The sequence below is a fragment of the Fringilla coelebs genome, assembly GCF_963513975.1.
Source record: "Fringilla coelebs genome assembly, chromosome: 20".
In the NCBI taxonomy this organism is placed as follows: Eukaryota; Metazoa; Chordata; class Aves; order Passeriformes; family Fringillidae; genus Fringilla; species Fringilla coelebs.
The window spans coordinates 4585864-4609652 of NC_140046.1; the positions used below are offsets into that span (position 1 = coordinate 4585864).

The window sequence follows — 23789 nt, forward strand, 5'->3', positions numbered from 1 at the left end:
CGAGCCGGGCTCAGCATCCCGGTCCCCGGGGCTGATGTCACCGGGCGCAGGCGCCGCCTCTGCGAGGAGGGGCTCGGTGCCGGCGGCTGCAGCCCCCTCCCGCTGCAGAGCCCCCCAGAGCCCTCCTGCCACCAGCCCCGGAAGGATTTAACAGAATCCTGGATGTGGCACTCGGGGACGTGGCTCAGTGGTGGCTTGGCAGGGCTGGAGTCGGTCTTAGAGGGCTTTTCCATCCTAAATTTTATGTTTCTGTCATTGTGGCCTGTCCGTGCTTAAATAGGGCTCATTAATAAAAGAGGGAGTGACTTTTTACATTAATAGATACCGATAGGAAAAGGGGGGGGCGGTTTTAAAATAAAATATGAGAGATTTAGGTTTGATTCCAGGAGAAAATTTTTACTTGTGAAGTGCTTGCTCAGGGAAGATGTGGATGTCCCAGCCCTGAAAGTGTCCAAGGCCAGGTTAACGGGGCTTGGAGCAATCTGGGATAGTGGAACGTGACAGGATTTAGAACTAGACAATTTTTCATTTTCAACCCAAACCTTTCTATTCCACAGCCCTCCCTGCCCAGCCTGAGCTGGGGCTTGTCCTATTGCCCCCATGGCCCACATCCCCCTTTGTGCCCGAGCTGCTGCTGCGGTCCCCCCACCATGGCAGGCAGGGACCCCCGTGCTGATTTTGCAGGACACCTCTTCAGGAGCCTCTGTGACCAGCACAGGGTGCAGGTAAAGGGCACCAGGCACCGTGGTGGTCACGGTGAGGCTGTGACCACCCTGGCACGGCGTTTTGAACCCGTTTGGTATCAGCAGGAAGCAAATACGCATTGCTCGGTGGAAATTCAGAACAGCTCTTCTGGGTGGGCTCGGGATTTGCATGATAAAAGAAAGAGCAGAGGCAGCCTGGGCCTCTTTGTTTTCTTTTTTCCAGGCCAGACGTGCTCAGGGCAGAAATGCCTAAATGCTTTGGACATTTCTTGGGTGTGCTGGGAGGAGCAACTTAAATCCTTGACTCCAAACCCAGGTTGTTGCCAGGTCAGCCTGAGACTTAAATTCGAGTTGATGTTTGGATGTGACAGAGTCGCTCTTAATCCTCTCTGAATCCACAAGGAAGGGACAGACAGAGGAAAGGGACATCATCCCACAAGGAAGGACGGTGAACGAGGCACCCCGAGCAGCGCAAAACTGCGGGAGAAGCTCGGCACAGAACCAGTAAGGAATTTCCCAATAAATTATTATCAACCAGGGGTAACCATAAGGGCTGTTGCAGTGTAGAGCAGCAGAGGGTTTGCTGCCCGGGGGCAGCAGAATTCACACCATTCCCTTCGGCTTGTCCTGACTAGCCCAGAGAGCTGAGCTGTGTTTTGCTTTTAGTTTTGCTTTGCTTTGCTTTGCTTTTTTCTGGGAGAGATTTCAGACCCAGCAGTCTGGGCTCTGGAGCTGCAGCAGTTCCCAGCCTTGCCCTGGGGTTTCAGCCCTATTTCCCGAGTTCTCCTCACTGGCTCTGCTCAGCCCTTGGCTGCAGGAGCTCCCCGGGGCCCCTTTATCCAACCAACCCCTCTCCTGGGATCTGCTCCTGGCAGGGAAGGGCTCGCTGAGCCTTCATGGGTCTGTGGCTGGTGGTTGGGAGCCTGGAGCAGCAGGAGGGAGCTTTGTCTTAGCTGATCAGCCAAAGCAGCTCAGACAATGCCCAGCCCTTCTCCCCCAGAGCCTCCTGCAAGCCTCAACCCTCGCAGGGCTGCTGTCCCCCAGGGTTGGTTCAACAGGGATGGGATGAAGCCCTAGTGCAGCACCTGGGGACAATGCCAGCCCTGCCATAGCTGAGGTCAGGGGACAAGGAGTGGGGTGAGGGCTGCAGGAGAAGTTCTGCCCCAAAGGCCAATGTCTGGTAACTGCCCCCAGCTCCCCAGGGCTTCCAGGTGGAAATGCCTGTCTCAAAACCAAATAAAACTCTTCCCAGCAAGATGCCAGGAGCAGACAATGCCAGGAACTGCCTGTGTCTGAGCTGGCAGAGGAAAGACCCCTGGAGAAGTGGGCACCCTGCTTGGGTTTCTCTCCCCCCAAATCTTGCATTACTTAAAGCCCAAAGCTGCTCCACTCCTGCCCGAGGGCTTGGGCAGATCCCTTGGAGCTCCTGTCCCAGCAGAGGCAGAAGAGGCAGGATTGCTGCAGCCTTGTGTGCATTTGCTCCTTGCCCCGATTAAATAAACATCCCAGAGTTATCAGGAACTGCCAAAAGAGCTGAGTCGACATTAATTAGTAACTGAAAGATTGGTTGGAAGGGGAATGACGGGAGCAAAATACACAGGGCTTTGTTTGCCTTCTGCAGTGAAAGTGCCGAGGGCTCCTGGCCTGGCCGCTCACCTCTGGCCTCTGGTGCCCACGCACAGAGGTGACACCTGCCCCATCCCAAGCCACCCTGCCTTAGGGCTCACCGGGTCTGTTCCCAGTCATTGAAAAAGCTGAAATCCCAAAAAAAAGGTGATATTTTGGGCAAGCATGAGCCTGGGGCTTTTCCCTTTGTCTTCCCAGCATTGCTCCCCCATCCAGTCTCATTTGGGTTTTTGGCTTTGCCAAGACCAGGCTGGGAAACAGCTGGTTGCTCTTACCCCATGAGGTGTGTTATGAAATGAGTGTGGCAAGACCTCAAAACTGGTTCCTGACTCTTTCTGCTGTTCCTCCCCACTCTCCCAACAGTGCCCACCCTGCACTGGGAATGGGGAGGAGCTGCTTACGCTGGTGGCAGCCCTGTCCCCCTGCAGACATCCCCAGTTCAGTGTGGGCTGTGGGGCAAGCTGCGTGGGAGATCTTTTCTGCCCCTTTCCCCTGTTCCGACCTTGGGCTGTTTGCTTTCCCCTCGGGGCAGGCTGAGCAAACACTGGACGCTGGGGCTCTGCTGCGCTCCAGCCCGCACAGTCGCAGGAGGGACACCCAGGATGAGGCTGCTCTTCCCTGCCCTGGTGCTGGCCCTGCTGGCCACCACCCGTGCTGCAGAAGGTGAGCTTTAGCCAGCCAGCACCTTGCCAGGTGCTTTGGGGATGGAGAGAGAGCAGCTCCTGGGCTGGTGGAGGGGCTGGGCAGCCTGGGCAGGGTGGGCAGGGAGCGGATGGTGGCCGTGGCCACGTTGGCCGTACCCTGCAGGATGGGGAGAAAGCAAGTGGGCAGCACATGGGTGTCGATGGTGCCTTGGCAAATCCCTGCCCATCCACAGCTGGGCTGCCAGCACGGAACTGGGAGCGTGGCACAGCCCAATCCATGGCTCCCATCCCAGCAGGACCTGAGTGGGAGCAGGGCAAGGAGCTGCTGTAGCCCCTGGTGATGGAGTTGACCATGAAGGAGTGGGGTACCCTCAACCAGGACATCCCCAAGCTTGTTCCCCCCATGGGGCTGGGCTGGGAGGGGAGGCATGGGCCTCACTGCCCCACTCCACATCACTCCTCCTGAGCTGTGGGGTGGCTTTTGCAGACTCCTGCGAGGGCCGCTGTGAAGAAGGCTTCGATGCAGGGCACAAGTGCCAGTGTGACACCCTCTGTGTGTACTACCAGAGCTGCTGCAGTGACTACTCCACTGTCTGCAAAGCCAAAGGTACTGTCCCCATGGGCACCCTCCTGGCCAGGGCACAGGGGGGATGGGTGCTGCACAGCGAGGGGTCTGTGCTGGGTCAGCTCTGCACCCACCTGGGGCTGAGGGGTGAAGTCAGCACCAGGATTTGCTGCAGCACGGGGGGGTTTTGGGAGCTGGCTCATTGCCATCTGGAGGGTGGGATCTGTCCTAATTGGATAGATTGGTTGGTAGGAAAATGTCTTCTCTGAAAGGGTGTTCAGGCATTGGAGTAGGCTGCTCAGGTGGAATCACCAGCCGTGGAAGTGTTCAAAAAAATGTGTACTTGTGGCACTTGGGGACATGGTTGGCAGTGCTGGCTTGAATTGGACTTGATGATGTTAGAGGCCTTTTCCAACCTTAATGACTCCATGATTCTGTAAATCCCTCTTGCCTGGGAGGGAGCATCTCCTGCACCCAAACCCAGGGGGAACCAACCTGCTCCCTCCTGCAGTGACCCGGGGAGACGTCTTTGCCTTGCCGGAGGATGACTACCTGGACTACAACCTCAGTGTCAACTTTGTCACCGATGAGGTGCCCGTGGTAGACCCCACAGAGCTGCCCACAGCCCCTGTGCTGGTGGAGACCACTCCAGAAGGCAAGCCAAACCCCGAGGAGACTCTGCCAGATGTGCCCAACACCACCCCAGATGCGCCTGGGGAGCCTGAGGAGCTGTGCAGCGGGAAACCTTTTGATGCCTTCACCGACCTGAAGAACGGTTCCCTTTATGCTTTCCGAGGTACTTTGGGCACCTTCCCCAGGCACGTGGGACATGCTGCCATGCTGTCACCCTCTGCTGGTGTCTGCAGTCCCTCCTGCTGCCCCTCCCTCTCCTCTCTCCCCAGGGAAGTACTTCTATGAGCTGGACAAGACCAGTGTGAGGCCTGGCTACCCCAAGCTCATCAGTGACGTCTGGGGCATCGAGGGCCCCATCGATGCAGCCTTCACACGCATCAACTGCCAGGGCAAGACTTACCTCTTCAAGGTGGGCTGCAGGGCTGGGGGTACTCCCAGGATGGCCAGCACAACCCCCCAACCCACCCTGTATCCCCTTCTGGCACCTCCCATACACCCACACATGCAGGGGCTGCCAGAGACCCCACATCCCTGTAATTCTTCTGGGACCCCAAGCAACCACAGGCCCATGACGGGGCTCCCCATCATCCACTCACTCCTCCTGGCAGACCTGTGGCTGGGGGATGTTGCCCCTGTGACCCCTCTCTGTCCCCCACCCCCCAGGGCAGCCAGTACTGGCGCTTTGATGACGGAGCCCTGGACCCTGGGTACCCCCGGGACATCTCTGAGGGCTTTGAGGGCATCCCCGACAACGTGGATGCAGCATTCGCCCTGCCCGCCCACAGCTACCACGGCAATGAGAGAGTCTACTTCTTCAAGGGTAAGGGGGGCAGCCCCCTGCTCCTGGCAGAGCCTGGCACCACTGGGCACAGGCTGGGCACCCCTCCAGTGCCTGTCCCCCCCTAACACCCTGCTCATCCTCTCCTAGACAAGTACTACTGGTCCTACGACTTTGCCCAGCAGCCCACGCAGGCCGACTGCGAGAAGTCCTCCCCCTCCACGGTGTTCAAGCACTACGCCTTCATGAACAGGGACAGCTGGGAGGATGTTTTCCAGCTCCTCTTTGGCAGCAGGATGCGTAAGAGCTGGGCCAGCCCTGGGAGGAAGGGCTGGCAGGTCCCAACAGCGGGCACTGACAGGGCACAAGGCATGCCCAGGGAGGAGGCAGCGATGCTTGGAAGCAAGGGTGGGCAGGATGAGCCATCACATCCTGCCCAGGCTGTGCACAGTAGCCCCCCAGGCCACAGCTGCACCTCCCACAGCATCCCCAATCCCCATCACCAGCTGCCTTACACCACAGTGTCACTGCTGGGGACTGTTTATTGTCACTGGAGCTGGAAATGCCACATCAAAACCCCAGCCCTGGGCAGGGAGAATGAAAGATAGAGAGGGGGAGAAGGGGGTTTAGCAGCACAAGGCTGATCCCAGCCAAGGGGTGGGGGGCCACTCCTGGCTCAGCCTGGCCTGTGTCACTGTCACACATCCATCCCATCCAGGCTGGGATCCCTTGGAGCATGGGGAGCGTCCTGTGCCCTCCGGTGGGTCTCGGAGCAGCCGCTGGGTGCTGCCTGCGGGCGTGGGCTCAGCTCACCCCTCTCACTGACCCTCTGCTCCTTTTGCAGCTGGGGCAAACGGCCCGTGGTACATCAGCCGGGACTGGCGGGGCGTGCCCAGCCGGCTGGACGCTGCCATGGCCGGCAGGATCTACGTGGCCTCCCACCAGCCCCGCAGGAGGAAGTCTCGCCGCCAGCGCAAGAGGTACAACCACCACCGGTCGCTGAATTTGGGATTCTGGAGCTGGCTGCAAAACGACCCCGACTCAGCAGGTGTTGAAAGCGATGGGCTGTCGGGCTCCACGTGTGAGATGCTCCAGAGTGTTTACTTCTTTGTGGGAGGTGAGTCTGGTCTGGCAGGATCTGGGAGTGATGCGGGATCAGCGCTGCCGGGGCATGGGGAGGGCTCCTCTCTCTGCAATGGCAGCGAGAAGGTGCAGTGGGAAGGTGCTGGCAGTGAGGGCTGGCAGCTCCCCAGAGCTGGGGACAGTCCTGACTGCCCTGTCCCCTTCCCCAGACAAGTACTACCGTGTCAACCTGCGCACCAAGCGCGTGGACCTGGTGCGGCCGCGCTACCCCCGCTCCATCGCCCAGTACTGGCTGGACTGCCCCCAGCCCGGGGAGGAGAGCACCTGATGGGATCCCTGGAGCCACCAGCAGCACAGCCCCAGCTAGACAGAAATAAACTGTGAGGGCCATGCAGGCTGGAGAGCTCTGTCTGTCCATCCATCCAACCGTCTGTGCCATGGTTTGTGCAGTCTTTGCAGTCCAAGGTCCCGTGTCCTCAAGGGCTGTGGTTGTCCTTCCAGCCTGTGCCAGATCCCTGATGCTGGCTCCATCCGTGGTGTGCCTGTGGCAGCTCAGATCTGCTCTGCCAGCCAGTCCAGTGCCTCTTCCCACTGGAGGAGAGGGACGGTGCCGGCAGCTGCCAGCGGGGAGCAGCAGGGTCAGGTCTCCACCTCCCCAGGATCAGTGCACAGTGCAGGGATGGGTGCCCACCCAGGGCCCTGCCCTGCTCACCTCTGGGCTCTGGCAGCCCTGGCCAGGGCGGTGCTGAAGGGATGACCCTCCCCTCGGGGCTGGGGACGCGCTCAGGGCCTGGCAGCTCCCGCTGCAGCAGGTGCTGCTGAGACAAGCTCCTGCTCCTGCCACGACTCCTGCCATGAGGACACATGAACAAACCCTCACCTACCATCCCACCACCCTCCGAAACTGCAGGGAATCCCTGAGCTGCAGCTGATGCCCAAGGAGTGCCTCTCACCGCCGCCTCTGGTGTGGCTGGGGGTGCCCGTGGGGGTGATGGGAGCCAGGCAGAGCCGTGTCCTCCTGTCCAGCACTTCCCTCTGGGGGCACTGGCTGTGGCACAGCGGGCACTGGCAGCACCTGGGGGTGAGCAGAGAGGTCAAGGTGGCTGCGCCACCCCTGTGCCACCCCTCCAAAGAGACCCCTGGGGCTGTACCTGGAACATGGTGGCATCAGCTGGCCCAGGGCAGCACTGTGAGCACCCTGGGCAGCTGGGGCAGCTGGAGGCAGGAGGGAGCTTCTGCAAGAGAGGACAGCAGTGGTGGGCGGTGTGTGCATGGGTGGGCGGTGTGTGCAGGGGTGGGCGGTGTGTGTAGTGTGTGCAGGGGTGGGTGGTGTGTGCAGGGGTGGGTGGTGTGTGCAGTGTGTGCAGGGGTGGGCGGTGTGTGCATGCTCCCCCTGCCGCGGGCAGGATGGCTGCAGAGCCAGCCCTCACTCTCACTCACCGGCAGCCGGGGCACAGAGCTGGGTGTGGTGTCGGGCCGCCGCTGCCTCACCGGGAGCCTCGGGGGGACGTGCAGGCTGCGGGCACTCCGGAGCAGGGGCTGGCTGTCACCGGAGCTGCGGGTGGCTCTGTGGGATGGGCCAGCTGGGGTGTCACCACTGAGGTGCGGGAACAGACGGGGCTGCCTGGGAAGCAGTGAGGAAGCCCTGCAGGGCATTGGCAGCCTCCAGGGAGCCCTGCCCAGCCCCAGCCCCAGGCAGTCACTGAGGGAGGCTGGTTGGTGCAGGGTGCTACCCAGCCAGGGGCTCTTGCTACCCTGGCAGCCCTTGATCCCCTATTCAGGGGTCCCACACAAGCCTCCCATACCTCATCTGCTCGTTCTCCACCACAAAGTCCCGCAGGAGGCCGTAGAGGCTGGGCCAGGCTGGGATTCCCTCTGGTGGGAGCTGCCCCGCAGCACAGTGCCTGTCTCCAGAGCCCGCCCATGCTTTTGGAAAGTTCCCTGTGACCTCCGTGCCCCTCACTGGCACTCTGGGCAGGCACAGCTGCTGGCGCAGGGAGAGGTTTTCCAGCTGCAGGGCATGGATTTCTTGCTCCAAGGTTTGCAGCAGCTTCTCCCGGGACACCTGGGAGGGGTGGGTGGATAAACGGGTGGGTCAGGGGGGTCCCAGCAGCGGGGAGAGGAGCTCAGAGGGGGTCCCTGTCTGCAATACCCTGTTGGCCAGGGGCCTGGTGGTGACCCTCCGGGCACGGCTGGCGTAGTGCAGCGTGCTCAGGGTCTCTGAGAGGCAGCGTGAGGACGGGGAGATGCAGGCGACCTGCAAACGAGGAAGACACGCATGTGGACTGTCATCCAGAGGGTCACCATCCTTTTCCAGCCCTCCCCTCCACGGGGTGAGAGCCCTGCCCAGCCTCCTGCATGTTTTACCATCAGGGTGATGCCCGAGCCGCCCAGGGAGCGAGCCAGCAGCCGGGTGAGTTTGCTGTCCCGGTAGGGGATGTGAGTTCGCTTCCCTCGGGGTTTGGCCAGCAGGGAGATGCAGTGTCCTGCCGGAGGATCAGCCACACAGGATGTGACAAGGCTCTGGCGGGGCCAGCAGGGCGCTCCCAGGGCGGGTTCCCCAGCCCTTACCCAGCGCCAGGAGGCTGCGGTTGATGCTGTTGGCCTCCACGGAGAGCTCCCCGCTGGAGCCTGTCTCCTTCACCCGCTCGCTGCCAGCTAGATCCACAAAGCACAGCGTGCCCTGCTTGCTGGGGCAGGCGCTGACCTGGAGAACCACGTTGGGAGGTGATGCTTAGGCCCCCGTCACCCCTTTCCCCACGGCCCACAGCACTGTCCCAACTCCTGGATCTTGGATAGGATTCCCGGCTGCTCACTCCAGCCCCACCCAGGTATCCTTGAGAAGAGCACGACCCCCCCACCGTGGGGCTGTTTGCCCCCCCGCGCTGAGCCCTGAGCCCCCCAGCCCTGCCCAGGAGCGGGATGCGCGCTCACGGCTCGGCTGCGGACATGGATGGTCAGAAGGGCGTGGCTGCGGCTCGAGTGCCTGTTGAGGGCATGTGCCGAGGTCCGGCGCCTCTGGGATCCTGCCGGGGGAGGAATTGATTGCATGGCGCCCCACATCCCTGCCCCAACCCCACAGCATCCACTGTTCAGCATCCCCTGCCAGACCAGAGCTGCCTTGGCTCTGCAGCTCTACGGGGAGCCGTTCCTCTTGGCTGCCATCAGAGCGCCACCAGCCCTGGGGACAGTCTGTGGGGGGCTGAATCCCCACACACAGGGTCTAGCACGCCCTGAACATGTCCCAGCCCCGGCATGTGGCTCGGCACCTTGCAGGAGCAGGCTGACGATGGTCTCCAGGCTCTCGAATTCCACACTGAGCTGGTTCTCCACGTAGAAGCCGCGGGTTTTGCTCCAGCGCAGGGGCAGGGCGCACGGTGGTCCCGGGCTCAGCAGGTCCCGGATCTGGGATATGGCAGGGGGAAGGCACCGGGGGAGCGGGGCACGGGGTGCCAGCAGGGCCGGAGTGGACGGCTGGGCAGGCACTTACCTGTTCGTTGTAGATCTCCAGGTAGGAAGCGCTGAGAGCCAGGTCAGAGGCACGGCTCCGGCTCTGCTCCAGGAGGCAGGTGAAGGATCTCTGCATCAGCCCCAGCAGGGCCGGGGACGCCGGCTGGGTCTCGCTCTGCAGAGATGCCAGGATGGTGAGCGGTCACATCGGGCACCCGCCTGCACCATAGCCGGGTGGGGAGGGCTCATCCCACGAGCAGGATCAGGTCGGATGGTCAGCGTTGTACCTGGCCGAGGGGTCCCATCAGGGTGTAGGTCTTCCCCGAGCCGGTCTGCCCGAAGGCAAAGACGGTGCAGGAGAAGCTGCGGAAGATGCTGAGCGTCAGGCACGGCCGCAGGCGGCGGGACAGCGGTGCCACCTCCCGACACAGCCCCGGCAGTGCAAACGCGTCGGAAAGGCCCGGCGTGGGGTGGCTGGAGGGTTGGGGTCCGCGGGGGGCTCTCCGGGACTCACCCATCCATGGCCAGCTCCACCAGCTGCCTCATCCCGCTGCCTTCGAACACAGCCTCCTGCGAGGCGCCGGCGTCGAACACGGCGCTGAAGCCAAAGGTGGCATCGTGCCTGGCCGCGCTTACCTGGCCGTGGGGACAGCGGCGGCTCAGGGGGTGCCGCAGCCCTCCCCGAGCCCGACACCCCCCGGGGGAGGTGGCACTTACGTGCACGGCGCCGTCACCGAGGCTGTGCACAACTTGCTGGTCACCTCGCCGCGTCTCCGTGCAGGTCAGTGGCCGGACCCTAAGGGAGGGGTGTGGACGGGCATGCAGAGGTGTCGCTGCACAGGGACCCTGGGGAGCCCTGCTGTGACCTCGCTCCAGGCAGGGAGGTTCCGGCCGCGTCCCTGAGCTCTTTCGTCTCCCCTTACCTTAGCACCACTCTCAGACGCGTCTCTCTGCCCTCCATGGGCCTCCCCCGCTCCTCTCCAGGACTCCTTTGGGGAACAGAGGGCAGCAGGGTGGTGGGTGCCCCCCAGCTGGGGGGTTCTGCCCGCGGGCACCCCGGGGGCTGGGGTAGAGGGACCCCCGGTCATGCTGTGCTCGCACCGTCCTCCCGCCTCCACTGTGCCCTGAGGCCGGCAGGGGACAGAGCTCACTGTCCCCTCCCCGCCATGTTGCCGCAGAAGGACGGTCCTGTCCCCCCCCGGCCTTTTTGGGAGGCCACCCCCCCCGCTGCCTGTATCAGTCGGGCAGTCACTGCCCAAGTCCTGCTGCTCCAGGAAGGGGTGGCCTCTGTCTCCTCTGTCCCCCCGACAACTTACGGTCTGTCCTGGCCCCGTGGGAGCGTTCTGGGCCGGGGGTCCGGCTGGGGGTCCCCGCCCCGCTCCCCCTCTGGTTCCATGCAGCCCCCAGGATGCGGTGCTCGGGGTGCCCGCGGCGCCCGGCCGGTCCTGGCGGGAGCCACCCCCAGCCGGCCCCGCACAACCGGTACCACCGCTCCGGTTAAACATTGACCGGTGCCAGCCCTGCGGGAGAGCGGCGGTCGCACGGCGGGGGCGAGCGGGGGAGGGCGGGAGCCGGGGAGGGAGCGCAAGGGGCGGGTGGCAGGTGGGTTCCCGAGCCCTGGCATCCTCACGGGCCCCACCGTGCCCGGACGGCGGCGCGGGGAGATCTGTGCGAGCAGCTGGTGTGGGTACCGGTCCCCGGGGATGCTGGGGAGTCAGTCGGGGCTGTCGGGGCTCTGCCATCGGAGGCCCGGAGCTGGGATCGGCCCCGGGAGCCCTTGGGAAGAGCTGTGGGGGGGACAGCACCGCCCGCTCGGGGCGGTCCCAGCCCGCCGGGGGGGACCCGGGGGGGATAAAAGCCGGGGCGGCGGCGGGCCCGGGGGAGCCGGGCAGGATGAGCGCGGCCCCGGGCACCTCCCGCGCTCCCCAGCCGCTGCTCCGCTTCCCCGACGGGACGGGCGGGCCGGGCGGCGGGCGGGCTGCAGGCCGGGGCGGCGCCCCGGGGCCGTGCCCCTGTCCCTGTCCCTGCCCGGGGGGGCCGCGGAAGCGGCGGCGGACCACGTTCAGCCGGGGGCAGCTGTCGGAGCTGGAGCGGGCCTTCGCCGCCGTGCCCTACCCGGACATCGCAACCCGGGAGCGCCTGGCCGAGCTCACCCAGCTGCCCGAGGCAAAGATCCAGGTGAGAACAGGCGGGACCCTCCCCTCCATCCCCTCCTCCTTCCCTCCCGGGGTTCCCTTTCCTCTGCAGGGCCACCCTGTCGGGGCGCTGCGGTGTCTCACAGCTCCCTTCGCCCGTCCCAGGTCTGGTTCCAGAACCGCCGCGCCCGCAGGATCCGGAGCGCCAAGCCGGAACCGCCACCGCTACCGCCGCTGCCGCCGCCTGGGGAGCGGGGTCCCCCCGCGGCACCTCCCGACGGCAGCATCCCGTGCCCGGCCCCTGCCCTGCCGCCGCCGCGATCCCACAGCCCCGCTCGGGGCCTCCCCACCTCGCTGGGCTCCATCTCCGACCTCATCTACAGCGCGGCCATCACCAACCTGGGCGAGCCATAGCCGTGGCAAGGACCCCTGGCTTCTAGGGACCCTCCTGGCACCGCGGCCCCCCCGGATTAGCGCCACGATTTCATTAGGGTGTGGAATTACTGCCGGTCCCAAAGGCTCCGAGGATGTCATCCAATATCCTAAATGCCGGTGCGGCCACAGCAGGGGCAGCTCCCCATCAGCTCCCTAATACCGACTAATCTTTTGGAAAAAATACCTTAATCTGAGGCCGTGTCCAGGGATGATTGTGGCGCGGCCGCCCCTAATCCGCAGGCACGTTCGCAGGTGCCGGCAGATCTCCCTGGATCAGATATTAAACCGTGTTTCCAGGGGGGCTTAGCTGCCATCAGAGCATTAATCACTGTGTCTGGCCCTGGCAGAGCGCCCACCCGGCAGGTGTCCGGGTCCTCAGGGCCTGCTGTGGGTGTCCCCTCCCCGCTGTGGGTGCACCGAGCTGGCTCTGCTCTCTGTCCCACAGCACCTGAGAAACCCCTGGGCTCAGTGTTGAGGGGTGCTCCCTCCCTACGTCCAGAATCTGGGCGCCCTTTGGCTGGGGGTTGGGAGCACCGTGCATCCCTCACTGTGCAGGCACAGGAAGGTTTAGACAAGGAGGCGCAGAGGGAGAAGGAAGATTCACATCTCTGCGGTGTCTTAGATGCCACATCAATGTTTCTCCTACCAACACACATCTCCGGACACGCAGGAACACACAGTGTTATTTATTCCCAGAATAAAAGGACAGGAATTTCCCAGAACAGGGATGGCAGGGGCTGATGCCCCTCTCCCTGCTGGGGTGGTCGTAGTCCACAGCCATTCCCTCTCCTGTTCTGCAGCTCTGGGATTTCCAACCCATGATTCATTTCAGGAGCGGGAAGCAAAGGACAAGCCTGAGGAGTGCAGCAGTCCTCCCACAGCAGGAACAGGCACAGACAGGACAAGATCTGTCCCAAATTAGCAGCTCCTGAGGAGGACAACATCCTCCAGCATGAAGCCTGCAGTCCATGGTCACAGTTTCCCAAGGTCCCCTTCGAGGGTCCGCACCATCACGTACAGCTCGGCCAAGCCCACCACCGAGGCCACAATGACAGCTGACAGGACACGCTGGGGACACAAAAGAGACAGAGGTGACACCCTGGGTGTCCAGCCTGGCCAGCACAGAGGGGCTGCCAGGGGCTGGCTCGCTCACCGCCGCTGTCTCTGCGAAGACGTACTGGCTGCCCAGGTAGGTGCAGGCAAAGGCGGCCACCACGGTGACAATGAAGTTGAAGATGGTGATGACGACGGCTTTCACGGAGCGAACTGGGGACACAGGGGTGAAGGAGCTGAGTTAGGTAAGGCTGGGGAGCAGGGCTGGACACAAGGTGTAGTCATGCACAGCTGCCTCAGCTGGGAGATGTAATCCTGGGGGAGTCACACCCTTGGTGCCTCCAGAAGTATTGGTAAGAATGACCGAGAGGCTCCTTTATTCAAGGAACACTTCAGTGCATGAAAACTTTCTGGTGAGATATTCTGAGAGGGAAGGGGAGCCCACCAGCTGGAGATGGAACAGTTCCCATGCCTGACCTACCACATGCCAACAGGACAGGGAGCCACTCACCTTGCCTCCCAAATTCAGCCAATGGCCCGTTCATGTCCTGAAAGAAGAGATCGAAACAGCTTGTGATCACTTGTATTTTCACGTTAATAGTAATGTTATTACTGTGTGTGCAGAATAAAAGCAATGCCAATGCTCTGTCCTGTCCACAAGACTCTGAGGTTCTGGGTGGGTGGGCTGTGGGGGAGCAGCAGTTTCACAGCACAGGTTTCTCTGAGATTTGGCACAAGCTCTGCTAAGACCACCTTGGATTATAGATCACAGCACGGCTTGGCTTGGAAGGGGACCTTGAAGACACCTTTCACCAAACCAGGTCAAACCTGGAGGGGTCCAGCTTGGCAGAGAGCAAAGCAGATCTTCCCATGAGAGTTAATGTGGATGCCAGGTACAGCGTGGAAAGGCGGAATGAGATCCCAAGGAATGCCAGGAGGAAAGGATGCTGACCTGTCTGAACAGTCACCCTGCCAGAAGATCTCAGTTCTCACCAGAAAGAATGAATGCCCACATATGAGCTTATATTTTCAGCTTTTACCTTGACAGGAATGAGGCAATTTTAAAACTATGACAAAAATTTAACCAGCACAGATGCGCCCAGTCAAACATTTATGGCATGTGCTCAGTCTCCCAGAACAGAACCTGAGATCTCTGGCACAGTGAGCAGTTCCCAAAAGTCAGTATGTCTAATTCACCACCCTGTTAACCCTGTCCCGGTTGTTGTTCCCGGTGTGTTTCCAGTGTGCTCTCCTCCAGTGCCGGCCACATCCCCTCTGCACCGCACTCACTCTAAGGGGGAAAATTTCCTTTGCTCTCAGGTGTTTGAGGGATGAATCCTGGCAGCAGGCACTGCAGCAGCCCCTCACCTGGCCGGTGATGTTGCGGGTCATCCGCTGGTACTCCTCGTGCGCCAGCTTGGCTTTGATCCGCTCCAGCCGGGCCACCAGCTCGGGGTTCTGCGGGAGGCACAGACCCACCGTGAGGCCCGGGAGCCACCGCCTCCTCCCGCGACCCCCGGCCGGCCCTCACTCACCCGCGGCGGCACCGGCACCTCGGGCAGGTGGATCTCGCATCCTTCCAGCAGCTCGTGGAGGTGCAGCGGAGACCCTGCGGGCGGGGCGCGGGGCGGTCAGGGCGCGCTCCCGGCGCGCTCCCGCCGCCCCGGCGCAGCGCGGCCTACCTGCCTCCCGCAGCGCGGCGTGCAGCCTCCGCAGCAGGCCGAACGGCACCAGCCCTCCTTCCTCCGCCAGCGCCGCCTCCAACTCATCCCTCAGCCCGGCGGGCAGCGCCGCCAACTCTCCGTCCCGCACCGCCCGCCGCAGCCGCGGGCCGGCCCGCACCGACGACGCCATGTTGGGCCCGGCCGGCGTTGCCGGGGCGACCGGGAGGGGCGGTGAGGGGGAACCATAGAGACGGCGGGGCGGAGCGGAGCGGCGCGGGCCGCGGGCGGGCGGGGCGGCGCAGGGCACTGTGGGCCGCGGGCGGTGGGATGTCGGGCGGCGCGGCGCGGCGGTACGTGGCGGCGGCGCTGGGCCGGGCCCGGGCCCGCGGGCCGCCCCCGCTCTGGGAGCCGCCCCCCGCCCGCCACCTGCGGGCTCTGGGCACCGGGGGGACAGCGGCGCTGTCGCCGCTGCTGCTGCCGCCGAGGCGACACCTCTCGTCGCGGTGAGGCCTGTGAGGGGTTGGGGGGTGAGGGGGACAGGCGGTGAGGGGAGTTGGGGTGTGGGGTGGGGTCTGTTGGGTCACTGGGGGGAGAGTGGGAAAGAGCTGGGGGCTGTCAGGGTGCAGAGATGGGAGAGGGGATTGGGCTAAAGGGACAGCTGGGTGAGGGTGTCCAGGGCAGTGGGGAGAGGGGACACCGGCAAAGGGTGGAGGGACTGGGCTGCTCCGTGTGTGCTGGGGCTCTTGTGGGGTGCCCGAGGGACACACGAGGTGGGGAGCAGTGTCCCCCTGGGCTGGGGGGCTGCTTCAGCCCCTGCCAACCCTCCAAGCTGCCTCTCTGCTCCCAGGAACCGTCCCGAGGGCAAAGTGCTGGAGACCGTGGGGGTGTTTGAGGCCCCGAAGCAGCACGGGAAGTACGAGACAGGCCAGGTGAGGGGTTCTGGGGGGGCACAGCTGACCCTGCGGGCTCCTGCCACAGGGAATGGGCAGCTGAGGGATTTCCTGTAAGGAAAAGTCAGCTGCACAAGGCCGGGAGTTTCACAGCTCGGTGCTTCTTGCCTGTGCTGTGTCTGCAGTTTGTCAGTCATCTGACAATAGCAGCTTGATAAGAATCTGCAGCACGAGTATTGTACAATGGCGTTTGCTCCACTGTCTTACTTTTGGTACTTACTTTTCTCCCTCAAGGATCCAAAGAGACAATCAGTGAATTTGAGAAATAAGAACTAAACTTGTAATTCCTGTCCTTAAGACTCTCAGATCTGTTTCTGAGCAGTCTCTCCTTTCTGCTGCTTCTGTTACTGCATTACTGGTTTAGTCCTTCCCTTTTATGGGATAGAGATGACATGGATTTCTTCTCCCATCCCAGACTGTTTCCCTCTTTCTGCTCTGGGTTATCAGATTGATGTTTCTCCCTGTATCCCCATCCCACACTTTAAACCTTTAGCAAATGTTTGTAGTTTTACCTCCAATAACAGACTTTAAAAATAATTCAGCTGCAATTATTTGTTGCTTCCAGCTCTTCCTTCACAGTGTGTTTGGCTATCGAGGAATAGTCCTGTTTCCCTGGCAAGCCAGGCTTTATGATCGGGATGTGGCTTCTCCTGTCACAGAAAAGTAAGGATTTGAGGATTTGGACTGTTTGATTTACATTTTGTAGTGAGTTTCCTATTTGGGGTAAAAAAGTGTTTTTAAGGAGGGGTGATAGCATGGGTCAGTTTGCATGAGTGTAAATTAGGAGAGGTCATTAAGGAGATACTTCATTATTAAGTAGTGAGTATTATTAATTAGAGGCATGATGGAAGTATGAAAGATAAAAGTGTGTGTATGAAGGAAATAAAAATCAATTAAAAATGATACTAATGGCATTTTGTATTATACAAAATGACCCTTTTTGAGTTAGATCCAGGCTCCTGTGTTGCCATTTGGAGGCGGCTGTAGATTGCCAGTGAGCTGGGTTTGTCAGCTTCCTCCTCAACTTCAGCACACTTAGCCAAGTTTATCCTTCTTGAGTTGCTGTTCAGTTCTCTCCCCTCTTGCATCTGTATTTCCCCTGGCCTGTGATGAGTTGTGCTGGGAAGGAGTGAGGATCAGAGAGAAAATCAGAGGGCAGTAGGAATATCCACCCAGAGAGGCGCCCTCACTGAGCAGGAAAAACCTCTGAGCTGTTGGAGCTGTGTCAGACACCAGTGATGGTCATCTCATCTCATCTCATCTCACCTGTCATTGTGTGGGTGGCTCGTGGGGCTTTGCTTTGGGTGCAGCCAGATGATTACAGGCTGCAAAATGTGTCTTTTTAAAAAAATCATTGTTTATAAGTGCTTGGTCGTGGTAACAAGAATTTGCTGCCATCCCGGGCTTGAGCTCAGATCTTTGCTTTTCTCTTTAGGAGCGAGAATGTGGCAGGCCATGGTTCCAAAGAGGTCAAGGGTAAAACACACACTTACTACCAGGTGTTAATAGATGCCCGGGATTGTCCACATATAGTAAGTAATGAGTAATGTTGGTACTGAAACTTGAGTATCTTCTCCTACATGAGTGGTTCAAAGGAACTGAAGGAAAATTAGTTTGGTGGCTAACTGGATTGGTTCGGATTTTTGGATAAATTTGTTCTTCAAGGCATGTTTTCCCTGAGAGAGATCATCTGGAATGTCATATAACTGTTTTCTGGATCGTGTTTCCCCTTTCCAACCTCCTTTCCTGTTCCTGGTGCTGTTCCCACACTGTGGCACACAGGTCATTAGGAGTGTGGGCTGCAGCACTGGAAATGCTTCTCACTTGTCTGAGTGGGGAGTTAGCCCAGAAGAATTAAATGGAGAGAATTCTGAGGTGAATTGGTTAAATGAAATAAACATTATGTGCTTTATAAACCACACTAATGAGCTGAAATATGACTGGAAGCTGTCCTGCAGCAATGCACACAAAGACATAAACCTCCCTGTTTCTCAGTCCCAGAGATCACAGACAGAGGCAGTGACGTTCCTGGCAAATCATGATGACAGCAGAGCCCTCTATGCTATCCCAGGTGAGTGAAATCCTCCTGCAGCCTCTGCTCCTTGTGAGGTCAGGTCAGAAAAGGTATCAGTGGTCAACTCCTGCCAGTGAAGCAGCAATTCCTACTTTGGAAGGACATTCTGTAGTGGGTCTGTCCATAGCTTAGGGTTGTGCTGGACAAAACAGAGTGACTGAAGTACAGGAAGCCCTTTGGATAGCTGCAGGTTATGATCAGACACAGCCATGTCTGATTTGAGCTCTTGAGGCATAGATCCCATACCAAGTTGTAGATGGGCTGTTCTGCTTTGTGGTCAGGACAGCTGGATTTATTCCTGTCCTGGGCATTTCCTGCCCAGAGTGCTTTTGGGGCAGTGCAGGCACTCTGCAGGGCAGTGTGTGTTTATCAGAGGAGTCACTCCATGAAAACTCTCACAGGAGAGCACTGCCAAGAGTTATTCCTGGCACATCTCCTCCATTCTTCATTGCAGTTGTGATATTAGCTTTGCTTCTGCTGCCAAAGTCCTTTTTTCTCACCAGTGTGATCAATTTGTCTGCCAGGATACTTCTGTGCTGCTCTCTGATGGGGAAGTTCCATAGGTTTTTGGGGTTTCTTTTTCAGGTTTAGACTATGTAAGCCATGAAGACATCCTTCCCTACAGCTCCACTGATCAAGTGCCCATCCAGCATGAGCTCTTTGAGAGGTTCCTCATGTACGACCAAACAAAAGGTAAACTCTGGCTGCACAGGGAATTCTCCAGAGCCAGATGCTTGCAGTGCTCTATAAAAAATACCCAAACCCCATCATTTTGGATATGGTATTAAAATCCTGTCTGGCTTGGGGTTTGTTACAGTAAAGCTGCCTTTGAATATTTTTTTTAACCATGTGAAAGGAATTGTGTTGAGGGAAGAGCACTCCAGCTACAGTGTTGCCTTTCACCTTTTCTTCCCCACAGTCCCACCTTTTGTAGCAAGGGACACTCTGTGTGCGTGGCAGGAGAAGAACCACCCCTGGCTGGAGCTCTCAGATGTGCACCGAGAAACCACGGAGAACATCCGTGTCACTGTTATCCCCTTCTACATGGGCATGAGGGTAAGTCTGTGCTGCTCTGGTAATTCTGCGATTTGTTTCACTGGCTTGTTTTTGTGAGACTGGTTTGCTGCCTGAAGGTACCTTCTGTTTACTGGAGAAGTGACATTTAACCACAGTTGCCATTTTGTTCTCATGGGTATAAACATGCTACTGTTTTGCCATATATTTTTGGAGAACATCTCCTGCATATTGGCTTTTGCTGGTTATCAGTGGGATGAGAAATAACCTGTAATTTTCTGCACAACAGTGCTAGCAAGATATTTGGGAAGACTTTTGAATTGGTCCTGTTACTGCCTCAGTCACGTGAGGTGACGTTGGGGCCATCTGCTCTGTAACAACAGCCACGTCTGTTATCCTGCCCGGTATTGGGCTGTGGTTCCCTGCCCCTTTCCTGCCTCTAGTTTGGCTTAGAGGGTTTGGCTAAAGCCTTCTGGATTTAGCTGATAACCATGTGCTCTTTATAGCACAGAACTTCACATGGACCATCCAAACTAATGCAGCTCCAACAGACTCCTGAGGGGGAGAGCTGGGAATTCCCACAGCGTTTTTTTTGTTTTCTGAGCACGACTGTTGGGGAGCCTGAGCTGTGGCAGGTGCACGTTTTGGTGTGGATTTGCAGCTTTTGTGGAGTGCAGCTGATGTTTGTCAGAAAAAGAGGAGCCCAAAGGCAAGGAAATGGGTGTTTTTAGATCTGTAGAAAGTGCATAATTAACATGGAGATGAACCCTGGGGGTTGTCACGAGCTCCTTGCAAATCTCCCATGTCATGATTAGTGTAGAGCAGAGCCAGTGCCAGGCTCTGCTGATGGAAGGCCTCAGAGAGCAGCTGTCTGTGCTCATGTGAGCTGTCTGCGTCACCCTGGCACAGAGTGAGAGCCCCTGTGCTGCTGCTGTGGTGACAGCTGAAGAGGTTTTTGGCACCACACGTCCAAGGGCAGCTGCTAAAGTCTTTTTTGTTTCTCTTGACAGGAAGCCCAGAATTCCCATGTCTACTGGGTAAGTGCCTTTTGTATCACAGAGCAGCTAAAGGGAAGGAGTTAATTTGCTGTGGCATCACTGCAGTGTGATAAGCTCTAAGGGAGAGTAGCCTTTGCCTGGCAACTGTTTCCCAGTACCAGCTGTAGGTTATCAACTGCTTGCAGCTGATTCCAGCTCTTGATAAGAGTCTTTCTTCTGCCCAGTGGCGCTACTGCATTCGCCTGGAGAACCTGGACAGCGAGGTGGTGCAGCTGAGGGAACGGCACTGGAGGATATTCAGCTTGTCTGGCACCTTGGAGACAGTCCGTGGCCGTGGGGTTGTAGGAAGGGTAGGTACCATCCAGCTTTTTTTTGGGAAACACGGCCCTTTGTTGGAGTTCTCTCACTTGGTTGTGTGGATTTGCCAGTAAATTGCTTAGTGGGCACTTGAAATAGATGGAGTGGGAAGCTGGCAGTGAAAAAAGTCATGTGAGCTTTTCATCTGTTGTTTGTCTGTGTGAACTGAAACTTCACTCTGGGTATTAGAGGGTGATCCTAAATGACTGGTGGTTGGAAAACTGGAATAATAATGGGATTCTGGTGCTACTCAGTGGACAAATTGTTTGCTGTGTAATTGGGAGAAATGCTGGGGTGTAGGTCTCTGTTTGTTTTTGTTTCATGCTGTATAAATTTCCTGTTGATGCCTATCTGTGGTAGAATTGCTGATGCCCAGTGGTCTCTTGCCTTCTCAGGAGCCAGTTTTGTCCAAAGAGCAGCCAGCATTTCAGTACAGCAGCCACGTCTCCCTGCAGGCATCCAGTGGTCACATGTGGTAAGAAAAGAAGCCTTTATTGCTGCAGCAGTGTTTTGGGTGTAGGACCCCCCAGCATCGAGCTGCAGTGCAGTTTGCAGCCTGGGGTTGTGGCTGAAAGCTGGGTGGAAGTGGAGAGGACAGGGCATAGTTGGTAGCTAAAGTCTGATGAGGTTCTCTCTAGCTGTATCCTAGTTAGTGATAAGATGATCTGTTGGTTCTCTGCACCAGGAGAGAACCAGGATAATTTTTCCTCCTGCTGTGGTTTGTGCTAGACTGCATTTAAAGACATGAAGCAGTTACTCCTTTTGTCCTTGGTGCAAGAGCCAAGGCCTTGTGCTGGTGATTCCCTCAGCAGCAGGGATGTGTGCTCTGGTATCTCCTTTCTTGAGAGAGGATTGGGCTTTAACTCCACCTCCATGCACTTCTGTGTCAGAAACTGGCATGCAAGAGTTTTCCCAGTTTAGACCAGGTAAGGGCTTCAGTCTAACTGGTGTTTAAGTTTCTTCTTCTATAAGTGCAGGGAGGGAAGTGCCCAGCTGAGTTGTTTTTTTCCTGTCCCTTAGGGTTAAAGCAGCTTCCCTTTATTTGCCCTTTGGCTGGGTTAGCGCATTTAGTGCCACCTCTGTGTGGACAAAGATTGCACAGCCACCTCTTGCCTTCTGTATGACAGGTCCTTCTGTATTTTTTTAAGGAAATCTCCTTCCAAGTTAGGTTGCATTTGAGTTGGGAAAAGCAGGAGAGCAGTTCTTTGCATATAGGGCGTACCTTGTTTGCCATGTGAAGTGTTTTGAATTGCCTGAATGGATGCCCTGGGGAATAAAACCAGATGGTCTAGTAGGTTTTCCCCTCTCTGCATATATCCTGAAGACATATAGACAAAGCTTCTGCAGCTCAGAAGCTGCTCAGCTTGACTTCTGGTGTTCAGTTGTGTCCTCTCTGTCCTGAGAACCTGTTAATTCATCTCCACAGCCCTCTTGCCCATGTTGTGTTGTGCAGTACAGCTGTCTGTAGTTCAGAGCAGTAAGCAAATGGTTGTACCAGGACAGGCAGGTTCAGCTCTGAAATGCAAAGCTGAAGCTGTTCCAAATTATATCTGTGATGGGATTTCTTAATGTCATAGACAACCAGTGGAGCTCCTGCCAAGAAACACAAATCTGAATTTACATGTAACCAGTCTGTAAAAATAGCTCAGATGGCTCTGTCTCCTGGGGAGTGGGAGTTGGGTAAACACCCCTGCAGGTGCATGGAGGGTGCTTGACTCCTATGGGCTGCAATCATCACAGCTTTGTGCAGGAAATGTGTCAGGGATGTGCCATAAATGAGTTGTGTTTGCAGCTGAGCCCATGTCCTTCCTGCTGGACCAGCCTTGCAGATGCACCCCCAGGATGTTGAAGAGCTTGGGTTTTACCTTTTTGCTGATGCTTCCTAGGTGTGTTTGTCCCTGGCCTCAGTGTGACCTCTGCCATTATTTTTGCAGGGGCACTTTTCGATTTGAGAGGCCTGATGGCTCCCACTTTGATGTCCGAATCCCACCCTTTTCCCTGGAAAGCAACAAAGATGAGAAGACCCCTCCCTCCGGCCTTCACTGGTAGATCAGAGTGCCCAGAGCCACGGAGGCCTGTGTGTGTTGTAGACCTTTGCCTCCCCTTTATGCTGCAGCCAAGAACACAGAGCTTTTAAACATTTTAAACCATTTTTGTTTTAACTGTTGTCTGCCAGGGAGGCTTTTTTTGGAACTTTACTACTGGCTCTTCTCTCAGGCTGCTTGTAAAACATAAGCTGTGTTCCAGGTATCCCTTCCCTCTGTGGCACCTGCTGGGTTTTTGGGGTTGGGGGATGTAGATCTGTGCTGCTGCAGAAGACTGGCCCCTCCCTCAGCAGGCCTGGACCCTTTCCAATGTGTTGTGACTTCTCTGCAATGTGAGGTTTCTCTAATAAACTGGCCCTTCCAGTTGCAACCAGTCTTCCTTCCTGAGCCAAGGCCATGGCTTTGCATCCAGCCTGTCCCAGCTTGTTGCTCCCCCAAAGTTCTTGCTGCTTCAGAAGCAGTTGCTCCTCCTTTAGGGAACAGGAATGTGAGCTCAGCTTTCCTGCAGTGCAGCTGCTTTTTGGGATTCAGCCGGGGTTGGAGCAGCCTGTGAGCTCCACTCACGGCACAGCTTGTCTGGGCTTTGTGCTGTGATACAAAGCCTGTTGTTTTTGGAGAAGAGGGGGCAGAAAGGGACAAGGTGGGTGACATATGGTGCTGTCACAGCATCCTGTGTGTGCAGAGCACCAGGCTCTGTGCTGTGATAGTACAGGAGAGCTGAGGGGAGCCCATCCCCTGCCAGGGCTTTGCTTTGCTGCAGGGATTTCCATCTCAGCTGCTGGAGGTTATTCCCTGCTCACACTGTGGCTGCATCCATATTTCCTTGGTAGCTCCTGCTCTGACAGGAATGCTTGTTTTCAGCTGGAATGCTGTGAGGCAGTGCTTGCCTTTCTGCTCCTGCTTGCTCTGCTTGGCAGGTTGTGATTTTTTGGTGGCATGTGTCTGGAGGGCCCTGCAGGACTGTGAAATCCCTGTAAGATGACAACGTATGGATGTGTGGGAAAGCCAGAGCAGCTCTGAGGATTGCCAAGATCACCAGCCCCCATGGTGTGGGACCCTTGTGGCTGCCTCTGGGTATCCAGACATCTGCATGACTCTGAGGCAGGAGTACTTACCCTTGTGATAACCCTAGGAAGAGTTTCCAACCTTCCTCCTTTCCTAGTCTTGCTTAAATGACAAGGTGTAACTAACTCACAGGATGTTTTTCTTGATTTAGAAGTATTCCAGTTATTCCCTCTTCCCTGGAACCCCCCTCTGAGCACCCTGTTTGCCTTTGGCTCTGCAAGGCAGAGTTGTGGGCAAACAGCCTTGGGGGGAGACTCTCATGCTGTCCCACAGCCAGTGGATTCCTGTTTGGAGAGACTCAATCACTGCAGTGTTTATCTGTCACCAGTCTCTTCAGTTTGTGTCTTCCTTCCTCTCAGGTAGTACATGCTCAAATTTAGAGTTTCAAAGGTTTAAACAGCCAGCCTGCTTTTAGGGGTAGAAAAGGATCCCTAAAGACCATTCACAGCTGACAACCCCACATTGCTGCTGTCATGCTGATTTCCTCTCAGGAGGAGGAGGTGGGAAGATGCCTCG

General features: G+C 57.9%; 5 protein-coding genes across 5 annotated transcripts; 3 read left to right on the forward strand and 2 right to left on the reverse strand.

The window, feature by feature from the left end:
• The first annotated feature begins 2794 nt into the window (after positions 1-2794).
• Positions 2795-6450, forward strand: VTN (vitronectin). The gene is made up of 8 exons (XM_084219076.1): positions 2795-2993; positions 3462-3581; positions 4051-4335; positions 4442-4581; positions 4836-4992; positions 5101-5250; positions 5795-6067; positions 6243-6450. The coding sequence occupies exons 1-8, from the start codon at positions 2933-2935 to the stop codon at positions 6359-6361; spliced, it is 1305 nt and encodes a 434-aa protein (XP_084075202.1). The 5' UTR covers positions 2795-2932; the 3' UTR covers positions 6362-6450.
• A 244-nt stretch (positions 6451-6694) lies between these two features.
• On the reverse strand, positions 6695-12594 carry KIF12 (kinesin family member 12; the record flags this gene model as incomplete). Its single annotated transcript, XM_084219256.1, has 17 exons — positions 6695-6882; positions 6987-7108; positions 7171-7268; positions 7474-7657; positions 7839-8098; positions 8186-8290; positions 8401-8519; positions 8605-8740; positions 8968-9059; positions 9303-9438; positions 9524-9658; positions 9771-9846; positions 9998-10119; positions 10201-10279; positions 10407-10472; positions 12238-12321; positions 12497-12594. The coding sequence occupies 17 exons, from the start codon at positions 12592-12594 to the stop codon at positions 6695-6697; spliced, it is 2100 nt and encodes a 699-aa protein (XP_084075382.1).
• On the forward strand, positions 11377-12032 carry SEBOX (SEBOX homeobox; the record flags this gene model as incomplete). Its single annotated transcript, XM_084219149.1, has 2 exons — positions 11377-11661; positions 11784-12032. The coding sequence occupies 2 exons, from the start codon at positions 11377-11379 to the stop codon at positions 12030-12032; spliced, it is 534 nt and encodes a 177-aa protein (XP_084075275.1).
• A 129-nt stretch (positions 12595-12723) lies between the features above and the next one.
• VMA12 (vacuolar ATPase assembly factor VMA12) lies at positions 12724-15042 on the reverse strand. Its single transcript, XM_084218815.1, has 6 exons — positions 14789-15042; positions 14642-14715; positions 14475-14564; positions 13618-13654; positions 13207-13319; positions 12724-13121 (listed from the first exon to the last, which is right to left on the reverse strand). Exons 1-6 carry the CDS (start codon positions 14958-14960, stop codon positions 13026-13028), a joined length of 582 nt encoding a protein of 193 aa, XP_084074941.1. The 5' UTR covers positions 14961-15042; the 3' UTR covers positions 12724-13025.
• A 15-nt stretch (positions 15043-15057) lies between these two features.
• Positions 15058-22578, forward strand: POLDIP2 (DNA polymerase delta interacting protein 2). The gene is made up of 11 exons (XM_084218814.1): positions 15058-15273; positions 15618-15699; positions 16286-16383; positions 17156-17252; positions 17716-17791; positions 18380-18487; positions 18714-18850; positions 19819-19845; positions 20031-20156; positions 20559-20638; positions 22098-22578. The coding sequence occupies exons 1-11, from the start codon at positions 15098-15100 to the stop codon at positions 22210-22212; spliced, it is 1122 nt and encodes a 373-aa protein (XP_084074940.1). The 5' UTR covers positions 15058-15097; the 3' UTR covers positions 22213-22578.
• The last annotated feature ends 1211 nt before the right edge of the window (positions 22579-23789 follow it).